General features: G+C 40.3%; 1 protein-coding gene across 4 annotated transcripts in view; it reads left to right on the top strand.

The window, feature by feature from the left end:
- The first annotated feature begins 1,193 nt into the window (after positions 1-1,193).
- LOC18426835 (putative NAD(P)H dehydrogenase subunit CRR3, chloroplastic) overlaps positions 1,194-18,187 on the top strand; it is a 46,936-nt gene continuing 29,942 nt past the window's right edge. For 2 of the 4 annotated variants that reach the window (XM_088854026.1, XM_020662725.2), the window contains exons 1-2: positions 1,194-1,882; positions 1,964-2,109. In XM_088854026.1, coding sequence (XP_088710152.1) covers positions 1,704-1,882; positions 1,964-2,109 — 325 coding nt within the window. In that variant the 5' untranslated portion in view covers positions 1,194-1,703. Of the gene's footprint in view, positions 1,883-1,963; positions 2,110-3,876; positions 4,103-9,053; positions 9,331-18,187 lie in introns of those variants that run through there. The other 2 variants (XM_088854025.1, XM_088854027.1) reach the window with 2 other exon arrangements.

An 18,187-nucleotide genomic window follows, 5' to 3' on the forward strand; every position in this document is an offset into this window, starting at 1 on the left:
CCCATACATAAATGGTGGACCATCAAATCCATCACCGATAAAAAGGAAAAAGTTAATGGCCTGTTAATCCAGCATGCAGGCGCCCCACATTAAGGCAATTTATGCTTGTGGCTAAAAAGGAGAAATCCAACCGGTTCCTAACGGTTTAGTAGGTCAAGTAGAGCACCTCGTGTTTCATGCATTTCTTTTCAAATTTATTTAGGTATATGCAGTCCTTCAAAACTTGCCGGTCTAATTTTATCTCCAAGTGGTCCAATTCTGTCTCCAACTTGGGACTTTGCCAAATAGACTTAAACATTATGTTAATTTTTTTTGTCCCCTTTTAAAGCCATTATTTTTTGGGTGTGGTTGCATAAGGTTGCAACCTTAAACAATCAAATTAAAGCGGGCAGCCAAAGTTTATCATAAATATAATTTTGGTACAAAAATTCTTAAGATGGCTTGAGAATCTATTATGATTTCCAATTATGAAAATTTAAACTTCAAAAATGGTTTAATAAACACATGAAACTTTTGAAAATAGGGGGTCCAGATAATGTGTTCCAAGATACACTGCTTTTAAGACTCAAAGTCTTTTTTTCTTTTCATATTCATACATCTTGATGTTGAGATAGTCAATTAAAGGGGTTTCCAACATCAAAATAGCCTTTTATGATCGATTTTTTAGGTGCATGTTAATTCTACATTTTAAGGTTACAACCTTAAACTTTTCCCTTTTTTTTAATGAATGTTCCTATAGATTCTATTTATAGATTTGAAATTTTTACCTTTTTCTTTGCATTCATTTTGCTTTTCTTTTCTAATTTGTTAGTAAGCCGAACCTAGTCAATTACCCGGCGTCAAAAACAGTTGGTGGCTTGTCCTATCCCACAAGTTATAAAGCGCCTCTACAAAATCAATGAAAATTATAGGAAAAATTATGTATGGATCCTTTTTAGCACCCTTTATTACAAGGTGCTACATATTTTTGCAAACATTATATGGAGACCACCCCACCCCGCTAATCTTTTTTTTTCTAAAATCCCCCTTCCGGTCCGATATTTTCAATACGGATGAAAAATTCTTCAATTATTTTTGTTTTTCGTTTATTTAAGGCCTATTCAATATAAAAAATATTGAACAACCTTATTAGTTGAGTAGTTTGATGTTGGTAATGTCGAACAACCTTATGTTTTTTTTAAGGGGTTTTCTTTCATTTTTTTTTTTTAATTGTTTGTGGATGTGATTTTCCCTTTTAATTTAATTAATTTTTCGTTAACACTAAGAAAAATGACTTGAAAAAATGATAAAAATGATTGAGAGATATAGAGGAAGAGCGAAAACGAGGGTTAGATAGAGAGAAAGAGAACGAGTAAGAGAAGGGCGGGCGTGCTTTTCAAGTCCTAAACAGCTAAGGCTGCTTGGCATTTCTAATATTGAATAGGCCTTGAATAAAGAAAAAATATTTAAATTACAGAATTTGCCCCCTGTCTGATATCAGACAAGTGACAATTCTCAAAAAAATATGACAGCAGAGTGGATGCGGTCTCCACATAAAATTTGTTAAATTATTAAGCGCATCGTAATAAAGGGGCCAAATAGGGTCTGTGCGTAATTTTTCCAAATCTTTATTGGAGTCCTACTTTTGGGACCTTGCTGCCGTTCACTTCCTTATCCTCTCCAATCCTTTTTCTTCTGCCATTAGAGACAACAGAAGAGAGAAAATGGAAGCTTATCTCCCTCTCTCCTCTTCAGTCTGCATCACATCCCGCCTATATTCATCGCCGTCCTCCAAGCTTGTTTTCTGCACACACGCGAGGCGCCAAGCACGCAGCCCCTCAGTTGCAGACGTGGAGCGAGCCATTGGCGCTGGCAGCTTCCACGATAATAAGCATAACCCCAGGTTCTTCTCTCTCTCTCTGCTACTAAGTCATTGGCTTCTTCCTGTGATTCATAGCTTGAATTGATGGTCTCTATGTTATAGGAGGGGTGTGGCAACAACTACACCTGCAAAGCTCATAGAAATGGTCCGAGAACCTGGTGTTGGACGTGAAGAGGGCTCTACTCCCAGGAAGCTTCACGAAGCAGGAGAGTGGATGCTTCGCGATACGGAGGACAGTTCTCGTTCCGGTACTCTTTCTCGCCCTCTCTCTCATTCCGTTCGAAGGAATATGAAGGTGCATCTCTCTCGCTCTCTCTCTCTCTCTCTCTCAATGACCCTTGAAGAGAGAGAGGGGGGAATGAAGCTGGCGATGAGCCATATAATTCAGGCTTTATTTTTTTTAATTAATTTCAATGTACTACCTTTTCATTGAAACTGCTTTATAGATCTGCACAAGTATAATTCATAGTGTTAGTAACGAAATTAAAATGTAGTGATAGTAATAGAGGGATGTGTTCCTCCTCCTTTAGCCAAATGATCTGCATCTTTGATAGCTACCTTGCGGCAATACTCAATTTTTGATACCATTAGAATTCCCTTATTTTTTTTGCAACAATTTCCATGGAATCTCTATTTCTTTTTTACACCAATTCCCTGAATTGAGAAAATCTCCTTCAGCTATTTAACCCCCACAAAATCCTTAAAGCAGTTTTATTCCCTCTAGTAAAGTTACTATCTTATGGTGCAGTAGACGTGCCCTATGATAGGGTTGTACTATGACGCTTGTAACTCTTTTATCTTTTTCTAGTGAAAATGGCTATATGGTCCCTAGTCTTTGTTGGGAGGTTGATGCAAATCACCCCCCATTTGAAATTTTCTTGTTTGTTGAGGGTATTTTCATCATGAAAAAAATACCTTTTATGGAAGCCCATAAAAGTGCATTGGTAAAGAGAGAAAACATAAGAAAAAGTATAGAGGAGTTTGGGGATAGAAACTGGTTTTTCGTACAAACTGTAGTACCATTGTAGCCTTGTATTGGATCAGTTTTTCATCAGTATTTTTTCATGGCAACGGTCTTTGTCGATGGTGACGAAAAAATAAGTCAATTGATGGTGAAATTGTGTAAGGAAATACCTACTTTTTTTTTTTCATTGTATCTGGTAATCGCTACAAAACCACAAATTTGTAAATTTCTTCTATTGATAATGAATGCATCATACCCCCTTGCCCGTGGATGTAACCCAATTTGGGTAAACCAAATAAATTTTTTTGTGTGCTTTTTACTTCTTTTTTTTTTGTTGTAGTTTGGTAATTTCACATTTTACTTGTTTTTTCCTATTTTTATATTTCCTAAATATATTGTACATATTATTGTTTTTGGGTACTTTATTTGGTTGTTGGATTCATTGTTCTGGAGTGCTCACCACATTAAGCAAGAATTTGGGGTATCCCAATGTACCAGCAAGTGGTATTAGAGATCAAGGAAGTGGTGGTAACTCACAAGTTTATGGAGGAGAAGTTTAATGGGAAATATGATTTTAAAATTTAAAAATTTAAAAATTAAAAATACAAAATTTATTAGTACATCAAGGACATTAATTGAAAAATATAAGAAAACGATAAATATGATTGATACTGATTGAGAGGAAGTTGATATGAAGGGACGAGCCACTATTTGTTTATGTTTGGGAAATGAAGTGATGTTTAATATTATTGGGGAAAAAATGACAAAAAATTTGTGGAAAAAATTAGAAAGTTTGTATCAAAAAATTCTCTCACAAACCAAAATTTCTTAAAAAGAAAATTGTATACTTGATAATGAAAGAGGATGCAAAACTGTCGGAACACTTAAATGAATTTAATAATTTTATTTGTCAACTTAAAAGTATTGGTGTGAGATGGAGAATGAAGATAAAGTTGTCACCTTACTTTGTATATTGTTCGTCCTAGGACAATCTTTTTACTATATTGAGTTGTAGTAACGAATATTCTCTTGATTTCGGCTTATTGTATAGTGCTCTCCTTGCCGATGAACTTCGAAAGAAGGCATCTTTCGAAAGTTATGTGGAATAAAAGACGGAAGCTCTTATGGCAAGAAGTTGATGGAATGAACGGGGTGATTCGCTGAGGAATCAATCAAGAAGCAATTCAAAATCTCGATAATAATCAAGAGGGCCAAATAACAAAAATCTGCATTGGTATTGTGGGGAGCTTGGTCATATAAGAAAGAATTATTTTAAACAATGTTGTTATATTTGCTTCGTTTTGGGCGAAGCACCCGAAGTCTTTGGGTTCTACCTAATGATTGAAGCAAAGTGAACAACTATCACTACCTTTCACCATTCAAATTTCAAAACGCTATCCAAAAACTAAATTGCGAAGAGAGAGCACTAGCCCCAAATCCAACTAATTTGAGGGGCGTGTTACATTCTTCATTACCCACGTGGCCCCATCCCTCATCAATGGGTACCAGTTGCCCATCTCTTTTGTTTTTACAAAATCCCACAACTATCCTACTTTTATTAAAATAAAATTACCCTCTAGTTTATATGAAAGGGTGGTTATGTTCTCATCTGATAAAATAATTGAATTTTTTTTCTTTAGTTTTTAAATTTTTGATAATTTTTTTTATTTCTTATTATTTTATATATTAAATCTATATTTTATTTATATTGAATTAAAAAACAAAAAACCGAAATCTTCCCCCAAATTTGGTTGTATAGTATTTTTATATAAAAACTTATACTTCATTTATATTCAATTTTTTTAAAAAAAACACCGAAGTTTTCCCTCGAATTCGTCGAAGCACAGAATTGCTTCATTTTTTCTTATCAAACCGAAGAAGGTCCGAAGCGAATCCGACAATATTGGTTTTAAATGAAATGGATGAATTCTCCAAAAATCCTAATGTGGGAGGTGAAAGGAAAATTGAATCTTGGAATGAAGAAAATCAAGTTGAAGAGTCAACATTTGAACTCTTTGAAGATGAAGTATTGATGGTGGCATACAATTCTATATTCTATCAAAATTGGATACTTAATAGTGGAGCTACCTATCACATATTCCGACATAGATCATGGTTTGACTCATTGGTTGCTCCGAAATGTGGATGCATTAAAAGAAATACGAAATGTTTAGACGAACATTAAATTCTAGATGGAAAACTAGTGGACATCACATTCGGGGCCAAATTCACCGTTGCACTTCATATCAGAAACACATGCTTTATTATTTATATTGGGCACTGAGCAATACTAGAGGCTTAATCTTCTGTTATATTTATATCAACTTTGAAGACTTAAAATAAGACGAACACCTTTGATTCTTACTTTGAAACCTATACATCCATTTCTAAAGAAGAAAATACAGATATGTTAAAGGGAACAGATAACGTCGAGGGCATATTGACCCATATACCTGTAAGTAGGGACTTATTATCCTTCGAGTCTGGTCTTCAAAAGAGAACGGGTCTCAAGTGAATCGTAGGAGATAATTATCCTCTCCTCACATCTTGAATACTACTCTCTTCTCTACTCTTGATTCTTACCGAGGTACAACCTTTGAAGAATATCTCTCTATTAAACTGTGTCTCTCAAAAGTGTGACCTCCGCTTCAACCCGAGAAGTACCTCCTTTTATAGTGCTAAATTATGGTTATTCGAGAGATAACCACACACTTATTATCTTCAGATCTTTACCCTCTATCTTCATCTTGAGTTTATCTACTTATTTGAATTACAAATCTTGTAGGGCGCGATCTTTATCTTCATAACACGGTTTACCTTTTGTATTTATCTCCTCACGCTATTGATCTCTCTTCTAAGTTATCCTCGTAGATGCAATTGCTGTCGCTTCTCTAACCTTCGAACCCCATGATTTCATAGGAGTAGAATTATGAATGTTGATGTTAGTGGGTTGTAGCCACTTCTGTTGTTCAACTCAATCCATGCTAACCTTTTAAGAGTGATAAAGCAAGGAGCCTTGAGTTCACCAGTGTTGATAAAATTCCTTGTTCCCAAAGAAATAATTTCCTTTTTGTGGAAACCGATTTGTCGTATAATCTATAAAGCTTTTAAGGCTTAACTGCCGAACAATGATATTAATGATGGGTTAAGATATTGTCGGATAGTTCAAGACTGTTGTTGAAACTGAGATGGATTAAGCCATCTCTAAATAGCTTTTAGACCGTCGTTGGAATGGAGATGGGTTAAGCCATCTCAAAGCACCTTTTAGACAGCGGTTGAAACTGAGATGGATTAAGCCATCTCTGTGCAGCTTTCGATTTCTATTAAAACTGAGATGGGTTAAGCCATCTCTAGGCAGCTTTAGACTGCCGTTAAAATTGAGATGGGTTAAGCCATCTCTAGGCAAATATTGAGGCTGACATGGGTTAAGCCATCTTTGGGTAGCTTTAGACTGCCGTCTCTAGGTAGCTTTAGACTGCCGTTGAAACTGAGATGAGTTAGGCCATCTTTGGGTAGCTTTAGACTATTGTTGAGACTGAGATGGGTTAAGCCATCTCTAGACAGCTTTAGACTGCCGTTGAAACTGGGATGGGTTAAGCCATCTCTAGATAGTTTTAGACTGCCGTTGAAACTGAGATGGGTTAAGCCATCTCTGGGCCACTTTAGACTGCCATTGAAATTGAGATAGATTAAGCCTTCTCTGGAAGGCTTTCGACTGTCATTGAAACTGAGATGGATTAAGCCATCTATGGGTAGCTTTAGACTGTCGTTGAAACTGAGATGGATTAAGTCATCTCTGGGCAGCTTTAGAATGCCGTTGAAAATGAAATCGGTTAAGCCATCTCTGGGCAGCTTTAGACAGTTATTGTAAACAATCCTTGTCGTATTCTTGAAATCCGTAGACTAAGCCATGCTTTAATCATAATCAAATAGGGCACACTTGAATGACGAGAACCATACTCATCCTCTGTAGGCTCATCGCATATCTCCAAGTGGTTTTATTCTTAGACTTTCATCAGGACTAAGTGTTCATACTTTCCAAAAGCAAAGTATGAGTCATTAGCAACTCGATGAATTTACTTGATATTGTACGTGATAAAAGTACACCCAACAAAAACCGCCCTGAACGTTTCACTGAAAGAGGAAAACCTCAAAAGGGGTATAGCGTTTGGCCAATCTCAGGTGGACTTCTAATATCATACAACTTACACCTTCTTCAATAAGGCAGTGCATGCGCGCCTTTTCCCAATCACCTTAATTAAACACGGGAACATATAACCATCTCATTCGTCACTTCCTGATACAACTGTCATCATTTTGGAGGAAAAGAACCCTTGGCTTCTTCATGGGGATCTATAAATCCATTAGTTACCCTTCCTGGTGATCAATCCATCTTCCCAGAGGTTTTTGACTCTTCACCTTCTTCTAAAAATGTCTTCCGATGTTCCTCCCAAGTGTCTCTCTTTCTCTCTAAACCAAGAAGTTACTGCTACTCTTCGTGGCAGTGAGGGTGAGGAGGGGTTGCACATTAATACTCCTACAACTGCTAGCTTAGTTGAGTATGAAAAAAAGTACTCCACAACTTTTACTGTTGTGGGTCTACCTTCTTCTTTTGAGGAAGGTGTTGACATTGCCTCCATGGTCATGAAGGAGGTTGTTGATGCCAAGCTTATACTGGACCCAAAGCCTAAGGAAATTGAAGACCTCAAGCAACTGGTGGTTTGCCTCCATAGAGAGGTGAACCATCACCAGAACATGTTCGACTTCTGGCGAAGCGGGTCAAGGAGCTTCTGGCTTCTGTGAAGCGAAAGCTAGCAAGGGTCAACAGGGTATTCTGCCTTGGGGAGCAATGCCCCCAAAGTGAAGACAAGCAAAGATTTTTTCTTTCTTCTTGCTTTTTCTTTTCTTTTTTTCTTTTTCAATATGTAAGGGCTAAGTTTCCCCCTTTTTTTGCTATCAATGAAGCTTCTCTGGTTTGAATTCATGCCTTGTGCTACATAATTCTGTATCCTGCATCATCTCTGCACCTTCCAGGTATGCATATCATTCCATCCGCCATTGGTTTACCTTTTTATTTTCTTGCCTATTCCATGCAAGATAAGCTTGATTTAAAAAAAAATGAAATATTTTACCTTTCTTTTCAAACAATGCCAAGGTAAATTGGGTAATACGATAATAAGATGAAAATGGCATTTTGCTTTCCACGTGGGGTGTTTTTGGTAAAATGTCCATAGGCTATCATTATCCGGCCACCAAGTCTTTTCGATTTTCGAGATGAGGAGGCCAAGTGTCATATTGCTCTTTAAAAATGTCATCCCTTTGCATCATTTCATCTCCATCCTTTGCTTTGGAAATCTTTTGCCTTAAGCAACTGTTTTTGACATCTTTCTTATTTCCTTTCCAGCAGATCTTTTTTATTAGAGAAACCTTTTGTACTTCCTTCAAAGAGAATAACCTTCCTCAAGGCGATCCTTCTACATCTTCTTCGAGAAGAGCTTTCTTCGTCCTCTTCGACTATCAAAGAATTCTTAAGCTTTGTTCTCTGGTTTTCAGGAAGTTTCCAACTTCAAAGCTCCTATCTTTAAATTGTTTAGGGTGACTCTTTTCTTTCATTTCATCCATGTTTCTTTTTACCTTGTCCTGCCTGCAATCCTTTTCCCCAAGCACATACTTATATCGGAAAGAGGATTTAGTATCTCCAGGATCAGTCTCTCCTTTTTTTTTTTTTAGGTTGGATGCTTCTAAAAGCATGATTTGACCTTCAATCCTCTGGTATCAGTGAACTATCCCCAGATTCTCAATATCTCTTAGAGAGATTTCATCTAACTCTGTTCAACTCGTTTAAGTGTTCTGTCAAAGTCAGGCTAAACCTTCCCTAAGGTGTTGATATGGGAGTCGAAGACTTCCATTGAGTCATTTGGATAGACTTTGGCATTGAGGCCGACTATCTTCAATGCATCTGACCTTAGGTCTAGCTTGTGATGCTTTTGGTTTCCTCTGCTCGATAGGAGCATTGGTTACCTTTTGAGTTTTGGAGTTCAGACCTCGTCCTGAGCCATGAAGGCATCGGGTGTGGGTTTAAAAATTTCGAATCCTGATTGGGATGAGTAGAACCAGAGAGTTGAACCTTGATCTAAGCCATAAGGCATCGTCCATAGGTTTAGAGACTTCTAGAGTCATATCCTTAATCTTTTTGTCATCTAACCTCTCTTTTTCTTTTCTTTGCAGCGGGAATCATGCGCTCCATTCTTTTCTCAAAGGAAGATGAGAATTGGAAGAAAACGTGCATCGACGTCTTAGTATCACAGAACTCTCATGTGTGCCGATTCGATGGAAAGTTTCCAACACATCTCTCATGGCATGGAGATATCAACTTCCTGGTGAACCAGGTTGAGTGCGGTGAATTCACACCCAACTTCTACCATGCCCTCCCTCGATGAGACTTCTTCCTTCATTTCGCTCATGCGAATACTGCTAAGCCTAAGACCTTCCCAATCTTGAGGCCTAAAATCTGTGATTACAAGGTTTCTTGGTCAGAAGAAGGCTTTAGATGCGATGGCGCGTGCGGGTTCATCTAGGCCTACTTCTTTTGGACCCAGAATGTATGCGAGCACTTTCCTGCTATTCTTGAAAGAGTAGGTCTTCTTGGTGCCTACGTGTGCTTGACACTTCCGTACGATCGCTGTTCAAATGTCGTGCGAGCCTTCCTAGAGACTTGGTGTGCTGAAACAAACACCAACTTCCTTGGCTGTTGTAAGAACAGCATGTCCCTCTTGGAGTTGCACTTCATTGGTGGCCTTTCCCTTCTGGGAGAGCGCTATGAGGAATTTACCCTAGAAACTTGAAACAGATGGTTCTTACCCTGGGCTTCGAAGGCCCGGATGTTTAAGAAGTGTATTAAGAGAATACGTGCAAGCGAGAGTAAAGACATCCCTTTCCAAGTCTGGATCAATCACTCCTTTGACATGGAGAAGGCTAAAAGGGAGCCAAAGAATCCCCTCTTTAATGGTTCTGAAACTCCTCCTCCTCTAACTTCGAAGATGCCTTGTCGTCCTGACTCTGGGACCGACCAACCTATTTGGTGTCCTACATCACTTTGTTCTTGCACCACTTCGCACTTTCGGACTCTGGAGGCCATGTGGTCAGGCCGGAGTGCTTATACGCTGCTTGCAATATGGCCGAAGGCCATAGGTATTCCTTAGCTCAGCCTGTGCTATGTTGCTTCTTCTACAACAGGATAACCTCTACAACAAACCTTGAGAAAGTTCTGGGAGATGCTTGAATTCCTTTTCCCATCCATTATGTTTATGGGTGACTAGGTGCCTACTTTCCGTGCACTTATAAATATTATTTGTCCTTCAATATTGACACCTTCCCTTTCTTCCTCCTTCTGATGGGCTGTAGGGCGGCCTTTCATTCATCCTTCCAAGCAAGGCGACTGTTCTAAGAGGATAGCTTCCTTCTATTCAAACCCTTCCCCATTGGGGGCACCTGAGAGGGATTCTTTACAGATGAGTATGCTCTCGGGATCAATAAGGGGACCCCAAGTACTGATTGGGAGATCATGTCTCTCATGAACATTGGAGGGTGTTTACTTCCTTTGAGGGTGGGCAATCGTAGGTTGATTGAGCTCTACAACCCTCATCGCTTAACAAGACAACATCATATGGACCAAGGTTGTCTTGTTCTCTATGACTTCACCAGACATGGATCTTGGTCAAATCCTCATGTGAAGTTGGCATGGGACTCCTGCATATTTCTGGGTCAATCTTGTTGGTTCATCATTCCCGGCAACCGTCGAAAATTCTCTATGACCCGTAGCTATTGTGCTTGGTATCAGAAGCATCTGCGAGGCTTCTTTCAGGGTCCTAGTGATGATATGCCTGCCTTTTGAGAAGATGATAGTCGTGAAACTTCTTGAACTCGCTTCAAAACAAGATTTGAGAGAGTTTTTTCAAGTTGGGAGCCTGGTTGCGCTTCGTTGAAGGCTGAAACGTGATAAGTGCTGACCATCGCCAGAGTATGATTGTCCCAAAAGGGGTAATTGAGGAGACTCGAACCTCCTTTTATTATCATCTTGACAACTTATTTACTCCTAAGTCAAAGACCTCGGAGCATTCTCATCAATATTTGAATTTCGAGAAGATAAGATGATCTTATGAGCCTCACCAGGCCCTTGTATTAATAGTTGAACCCAAGAGCGATAGGTGGCATAAGGGTCTAGTCACTTCATCAAGTGAACCTCCATCTGAGTGCTAGAACGAGAGAAAGGAAGAGGGACCAAGCCCTCCTTCTGCTCGAGGAAGTTTGGTGGAAAGAAAACCGAGGAAGGGACATTCTCCCTCTCTCTCAAATCTGAAAGAATTTAATGGGGCTCGTGATTCGTGCTGAAAATCAAGAGATCAAGGGCCGAATGTGGCTTGTGATATTGTTCCTTTGGCCAAAGAGGCCTTTATAGCAGACGTAATTCTGTAGAAGGCACTGGACTCTACTGATCCAGATTCTCAAGGGAAGAGGAAACCAGAGGACTCTTCTCCTTTGAAGAGGTCATCCAAGAAGGCAAAAGGTTAAAGCTTTCCTGAAGAAGTTAGGGAAACATTTGCTACTCCTCCTCCATCGACTGCTTTGGCATTGGCCATTCCTAGCATAATTACATGGAGCTCTATGGCCAGGGCTACTCCTTTTAAGCTGGGTCTTCATCAAAAGTTGACAGTTAAGAAGTCTGTAAAGCCAGAGGCTATTAAAATAAATTCCTTCTCCTCTCAAGACTCTTCAACTCTAGACTTAGATGTGCATGGAGGAAATCCTCTAGTTGTTGGTGTGAGAATGGAGATCGAGAAAATGGAGACTTCAGTTGACCGAGAAGAGGGGCTTATTGATGCCGTGGAGGGACTTGACCCCTCCCTTGTGCTAAGTGAAAGCTCTTCTTCTGATCATGACAAGACAGAAAGTCCCGCCCCAGAGGCTGAACCTCTAGTGGATAAATTGTGGAGAGCAAAAGGAAAATCCCGTGTCGAGGAGAAGGATCCTCCGATGGTTGACTCATCCACCATAGTTGCTGTGTTGAAAGTGGGCTTGTTAGCCACATCAATACTCACCCAAGCCGATGTGAATGCAGGATGTTTCATGGTCCCTGGCATATTGGATAGAGGTGAGTTCTCCTATGGTGATCCGTTTGAGTCGAGACTTCCAGATCCATCAGTCAGGTTCGATAAGACCAAAATTCCAAGTATTCAAAACTCCTCTTATTGTTTGAAAGAAGGACATAATCGGTCCAGTTTCTATTCCTTACTTTCCATATGATTTCAGGTTAGATCATTACCTAGACCATAGACGAGGATATGATTCAGGCTACTCTCCCCTGAGACTGTCGTTCCACAAGGGGCCCAAAAGGATGATGCTGCTATGACTGTGGTGAATACTGAAGCTGAGTCCGAGATTCCCAAGGTATCAAGCACTGCCGAAGTCTCTGAGGTGCTGGAGCAGTATCCCTTAGAGGACTTGGTTGTATGTCGAGGATCCCAAGGGTCTTGTAGAGTTGGTGCTCAAAGACCCCTCCTCAATTAGTAAAATTCTAAGGGAGATGAGCATCAGCATGGTGAGGACGCTCTTTTAAGCAATTAAGAACAACTCCCTCTCAGATCTTCAAGTGATTCCTTCAACAATCTTCCAGATGATATCATGGGTCGGGTCAATGGAAGCTGATGAAGAGAAGCTCCGATAGCTAATTGACTGCGTCACTCAAGACATCCAAGTCATAGCTTCTGACCAAGAGAACCTTTCTCATACATTTCTCATTTTGATAAGCGAAGGGGAAGAAGCCAATGCCAGCCTCAAGAAAGCTGTAAAAGTGAGGCAAGGCTTGGAGGTAGTTTTGGGTCTGGTGCAAGACGTTTGTGATCAATATGATTGGGCAGAGGCTCAAAAAGCTATGATCCTAGACTTCATTGAAAAGACCAAGACCCTACTGGCAGCACAAAAGCGGTAACTTAAGAGGGTTGTGGAACATTCGTGCCATCTTGCCGAAAAGGTGGACATATCCTTCTCTGAGCACGATGATCAGCTCCGCCGATCTGATGCAGTGATGTCTACAGTGCTTGTGGCTTACAAGGGCCTTGCACAGATGAGGGCAGACATGGAGACAACCAAATAGTGTGTGAACGAAGGCTGGAGAAACTTCTGCACTGCTTCAAGAGCTTCTGAATAATCTTCAATTCTTCTTTCTTTTCCCTTTGAAATCTATGGCTGTTTGCAAAAAGAACTATGCTTCCTCTTAGGATGCTTACTTTCTTTCTCTTTGACTACTAGATTTAGAAAACACATTTGACACTTTTAAGATTTCAAAGGAATTTTCGCACCATCCCACCAATTAGCACACATTCTTGTATACTTCAAACATAAGCCTTTTGAGAAGGCATATCCAAGTTTCTCATATCCGTTCATGAAGAGATATGAGTGGCTTCATATTCCATGGTTTCAAGAACCTCCAAGAGAAACAAACAAACACCATAGTTTAATGTTATTCGGGAAGACCATATGAAAAGGCTTCCGAACCCTTCATAAAAAGGGTATGGGTGGCCAATGCTTAGAGTCCTAAGACTCCAAAGAGTACTGTTGTTTATAGTCATACAGGAAGGACATTCCAGAAAAGCTTTCCTAACCCCTTTTATAAAAAAGGGTATGGGTGGCTAATTCTTAGAGTCCTAAAACTCCAAGGCGTATTGTTGTTTAGAGTCATACCGGAAGGACGTTTTGACGATGTCTTTTTTTGTTTGTTTGTTTGTTTTGTTTTTGGGTCATACGTTGTGGACCTATTGATGGCCTTTTAGGGTCATGCAACTCGAACCTTAACTTGGCTCAGTTTATAGTCGTGAGTAAAGACTATACGACAATGTTTTATAACATCAAAGCTTGATCTTTCAAAGAGACCAAATATTTGCTAGATAATTTCAAGTCTTGCAGCTCGGACTATATGATAGGAAGTTTAAAGTCATACATCATGGACTTTGATCCTTTTTGTTAAGGATAGTATTTCTTCATATACCTTTCATTAATCAGAGGCATGACTTCTTCTCTTGTCTTGGTTCAGATGAGGTATGCTCCAGCTGAGTATGACTTTTTAACGGCATACGTTCCATCCCACTTGGGCTGAAACTTAGATTAAGGTGCACCTATACGACGTCTTACGGCCAGATCCTGGTTTGAAAGACCATATCCTTACCTTCTTGTTAAAAGCTTGGCTTATTCTCAGTTGATAAACTTCTAGCTTTTACTGAGACACTAACCTCTTCTCATCGAGTGCGTTCAACTTGTTGTGTCGGAGTTTGACTCGCTCGTCGTTGGTTAGTCCATAATGGACTGCCACCCTCAAAGAGGGTATTTGAACTTCCAAAGGCAGCACTGCTTCTGTCCCATAGACCAACAAATATGGGGTTGCGGAGGTGGCATTCTTTCGAGTCGTTCTATAGGCCGAAAGAGCCTTGGGGAGTCTTTTGTGCCAATCATCCTGGCCCTTTTTCACGGTCTTTTTCAAGACCTTGCAAAGGATTTTGTTAAAGGCTTCAGTTTGTCTATTGTCCCATGGTCTGTACATGGATGAATACCTCCAGATGATATTAAACTAACTAGTCAATTGGTGAATGTGATCATTCTTAAATGGAGAGTTGTTAATGGATATAATCCTGTTCGGTACCCTGAATTGATACACAATATGATGCTGAACAAAATCAGACACTATCTTGCCAGTAACTCTTCGTAGTGGGACGGCTTCGGCCCACTTAGAGAAGTAGTCAGTAACTGCCAATATATATAAATAGCCATTTGCTGATGCCGGGGTAATGGGTCCCACTATATATCCATTCCCCACTAAGAAAAAGGCCAAGCCATGAGAGTGGGATGCAATGGTTCCAGTGTTTGGTGAATGTAGTTAGCATGTATTTGACACGCGTGATATTTCTTTGCATATTTAATCTCATATTTCGCCATAGTGGGCCAAAAATACCCCATCCGATGTAATTGGTGGTATAACTTGGGTCCAGATTGGTGCATGCCGTATACCCCATCATACACCTCGTTTAATGCTGCTCGTCCTTCCTCGTATGAAAGGCATCTTAACAACATTCCATCATATGACCTTCTATATAGTTGGTCATTGAGGAGGGTGAATCTTGTGGCTCCCCTCTTAAGGGCCAGCCTATCTTTTCTAACCTCAGGGAGTTGGCCATGGACCAAGTACTCTAGGAAGGGTTGATGCCAATCTGGCTGGGGTTCTTCTGCCACTGCAACGATCTCATCAAGGGAAAGTTCCTCCATCAATTTCCTCATAGCTCCTTGAGGGTATGGGGGAAATTTTGTCCACAAGTTTTCTTCATCTTTAGCATCTACATTTTCCATCATAAGGATGGATCACCATTCTTGTACGGGGATCTGAAGTGGTACTTGGGCTTGATGATCATGGCTACTCACAGCTTAGCTAATGCATCGGCTTGAACATTTGATCCTCGAGGAATATGCGTTAGAGTGGCCTCATAAATTTTCCTTAAGAGGTACCTTGCGGATCTCGTATATCCCTTTTAGCTGTCGGACAATTAGCTAGGAATCACCAAAAATGTCAAGGGACCCCAGGTCTAGTTCTAACGCCATGTCTAGACCAATGTTTAACACCTGGTATTCTGCTTCATTGTTTAAGCATTTCTCATTTAATGACAACGCATAGGGCAAGAGGCCCTTATCTAGTTTGACAAATGTCACACCTGCTCTAGTGCCTTTTCCGTGAGAAGCACCATCAAAGAACATTTGCACACATGACTTCCTCATTAGGCAGGCCTTCATTCAAAGAGGACCCTTTGGGCAATGGATGAGCAGCTAAAAACTCAGCCAATGCTTGCCCTTTAATAGCTTCCTGTGGCACATGGGTGATGTCAAATTCCATAAGGAGTAAAGTCCAGTTAGCTAGTCGACCAGAAAGGACCGGCCTTGTCATGAGATATTTAATTGGATCAGCTCGAGAAATCAACTGCACTGGGTGAACGAGCAAATAATGTCGTAGCTTTTGGTCTGCAAACACTAGTGCCAGACACATTTTCTCGATGTGCTGCGGCTTAATTTGTAAACTGCTACTTCCTTCCCTTATTTGTTGTACGAAGCCAGAAGGGCACCCAATGATCCCTCCAAAGCCATCACATATAAAATGAGTGGTTTGTCGGGTACAGGAGCTATGGGAACCGTTGGATTCAATAAATAGTCCTTGATGTTTTGGAAGTTATTATGGCAAGACTTGTCCCACTCAAAGGGGACATCTTTCTTCATGAGCTTAGAAAACAGCTTGCATAGCCCTGAAGGTTGGATATGAACCTTCAGATGTATGCCAGTCATCCTTGGAGAGATTTCAACTCCCTCAAGTTTCTTGGCGAAGGTATTTCCTGAATGGCACATATTTTGATGGGGTCTATCTCGATTCCCCAGTTCCTCATAATGAAGCCTAGAAATTTCTCAGATTTCACCTTGAAGGCGCACTTCAAGGGATTCATCTTCAGCTGATGTCCTCTCAGCCTCTTGAACATGACTTCTAAGTTCATGAGGTGAACAGATCGATCCTTTGACTTGACGACCAGAGCATCGACATAACATTCTCCGACATCATGGAGTATGTCTTCCAATATTATCATCATGGCGCACTAATAAGTGGGCATCACCTTGTAACAATATATCTTCTTCGTGGTTCTGAAGGCTGTCAATTTTTCGTCTTCAGGGGCCATCTTGATTTGATTGTAACCAGAATACCCATCCATAAATGAGTAGGTTTCACATGCTACAGTTGAATCAATCATGATTTTGGTGAGAGGCAAATGGAAGTCGTCTTTGGGCCAAGCTGAGTTGAGGTTGAGAAAATCAATCTATACCCTTGTCTACCCATTCTTCTTTTTGACCGGTACAATATTAGCATGCTACTTAGGGTATAGGACTTTCCTAATGAACCCATCTTTAACTAATTGTTAACTTCACCCTCAATCTTGGGTGCTATATTTGGATGAAACTTCCTCTAAGGCTGTTTCACTGGTTTGATGAGAGGATCGAAAGCGAGCTTGTGTCGTCACGTTGGGGTCAAACCCGGGCATCTCGTGGTAATTCCATGCAAAGATGTCTCGGTTAATACAGATGAAATCAATGTACTGCTCCCTTTCTTCTGGTTCCAAAGATGAACTTAGGAAGTTGGGTCTATGATCTCCTTCTTCTCCCAACTCAACTTCTATCAGCTCATCGACGGTGGCCTGGCCTCCGTCCTACAGTTAGCATGGTGTAGGCTCCATCTCATTTTCTAAACCTGAATTCTGGTAATTGTGGCTACTTAGAGATGCCAGAACACATTGGACTGTCCATTTCCTTTTGTGAACGTTCTTTGAGCTAGTCCTAACAGTCAAGGTATAACTGAGCCCTTGAGTATTGCACTTCTTTTGAGATACGTTTTTGATTGCTTGAAAAGGTGGTATCATCACCTTTCTGCCATTTAAGCTTGATTGGTAGATGGTTCGTAATTCATACTTCTTTCACTGGGCAAGGCTCCATCTTTCAAGGGGTGAGGCTCCATCTTTCAAGGGGTGAGGAACATACTCCTTCTGCCGTCCTTCTTTGAATTTCGTCTTTAAGGGAGAATCGAGTACATCATCTTTGCTCTGGTATGGCATCTTTGGATCGATGCTCACCAGAATGATGGTAGTGAGTGGCTTGGCTCATTCTTTGACGTCTAAGCCTTCAAAAGCTTTGATCAACGCTTGCCCTATCCCATAATCTTCGTCAGAATCACTATGACTCTCTGATTCCTTAACGGAGAGGGGGTCAGGATTCTCAAGATTATAGAATTTAGCATCAGCATAATGGGACTCTACTTGGGCGAAGGGCTTTCGACATAGTCTGTATTCTGTTTTCCTTCATGGAAATATTTAAAGCATTGATACACAGTCGAGGGAATGACACCATTGTCATGTAATCATGGGTGCCCTAATAACATTATAGGATGCCTTGATTTCAATGACTTGAAATGTCACATAGCTATAGATCGCCAGTTATGAGCTTCAATGTCCCTTCCTGCAAGTTCTGAACATCCATTCCCATAGACTTTAACGTTCTTAGAGGAAGTAGATTTACAACTGATCCACCATCGATCATTATTCGATTGATGTGTACGCCGTGTAGGATCCCCTCCACCATCAAAGGTGGATTACGGTACTTCATCCATAGTTGTAGATCTGTATCAGAAAAGGTGACTGACATAACGCCAAGAAGAACTGATAGGTCAAATTTGATCTGGTCCACTTCAGCTTGAAATTCTTCGAGGGATTAGGGGGCTTGTATCTAAGCAGCCT

The sequence above is a fragment of the Amborella trichopoda genome, chromosome 12 (assembly GCF_054954075.1).
Source record: "Amborella trichopoda isolate Santa Cruz 75 chromosome 12, AtrichopodaSantaCruz75HAP2 v2.0, whole genome shotgun sequence".
Classification (NCBI taxonomy): Eukaryota; Viridiplantae; Streptophyta; class Magnoliopsida; order Amborellales; family Amborellaceae; genus Amborella; species Amborella trichopoda.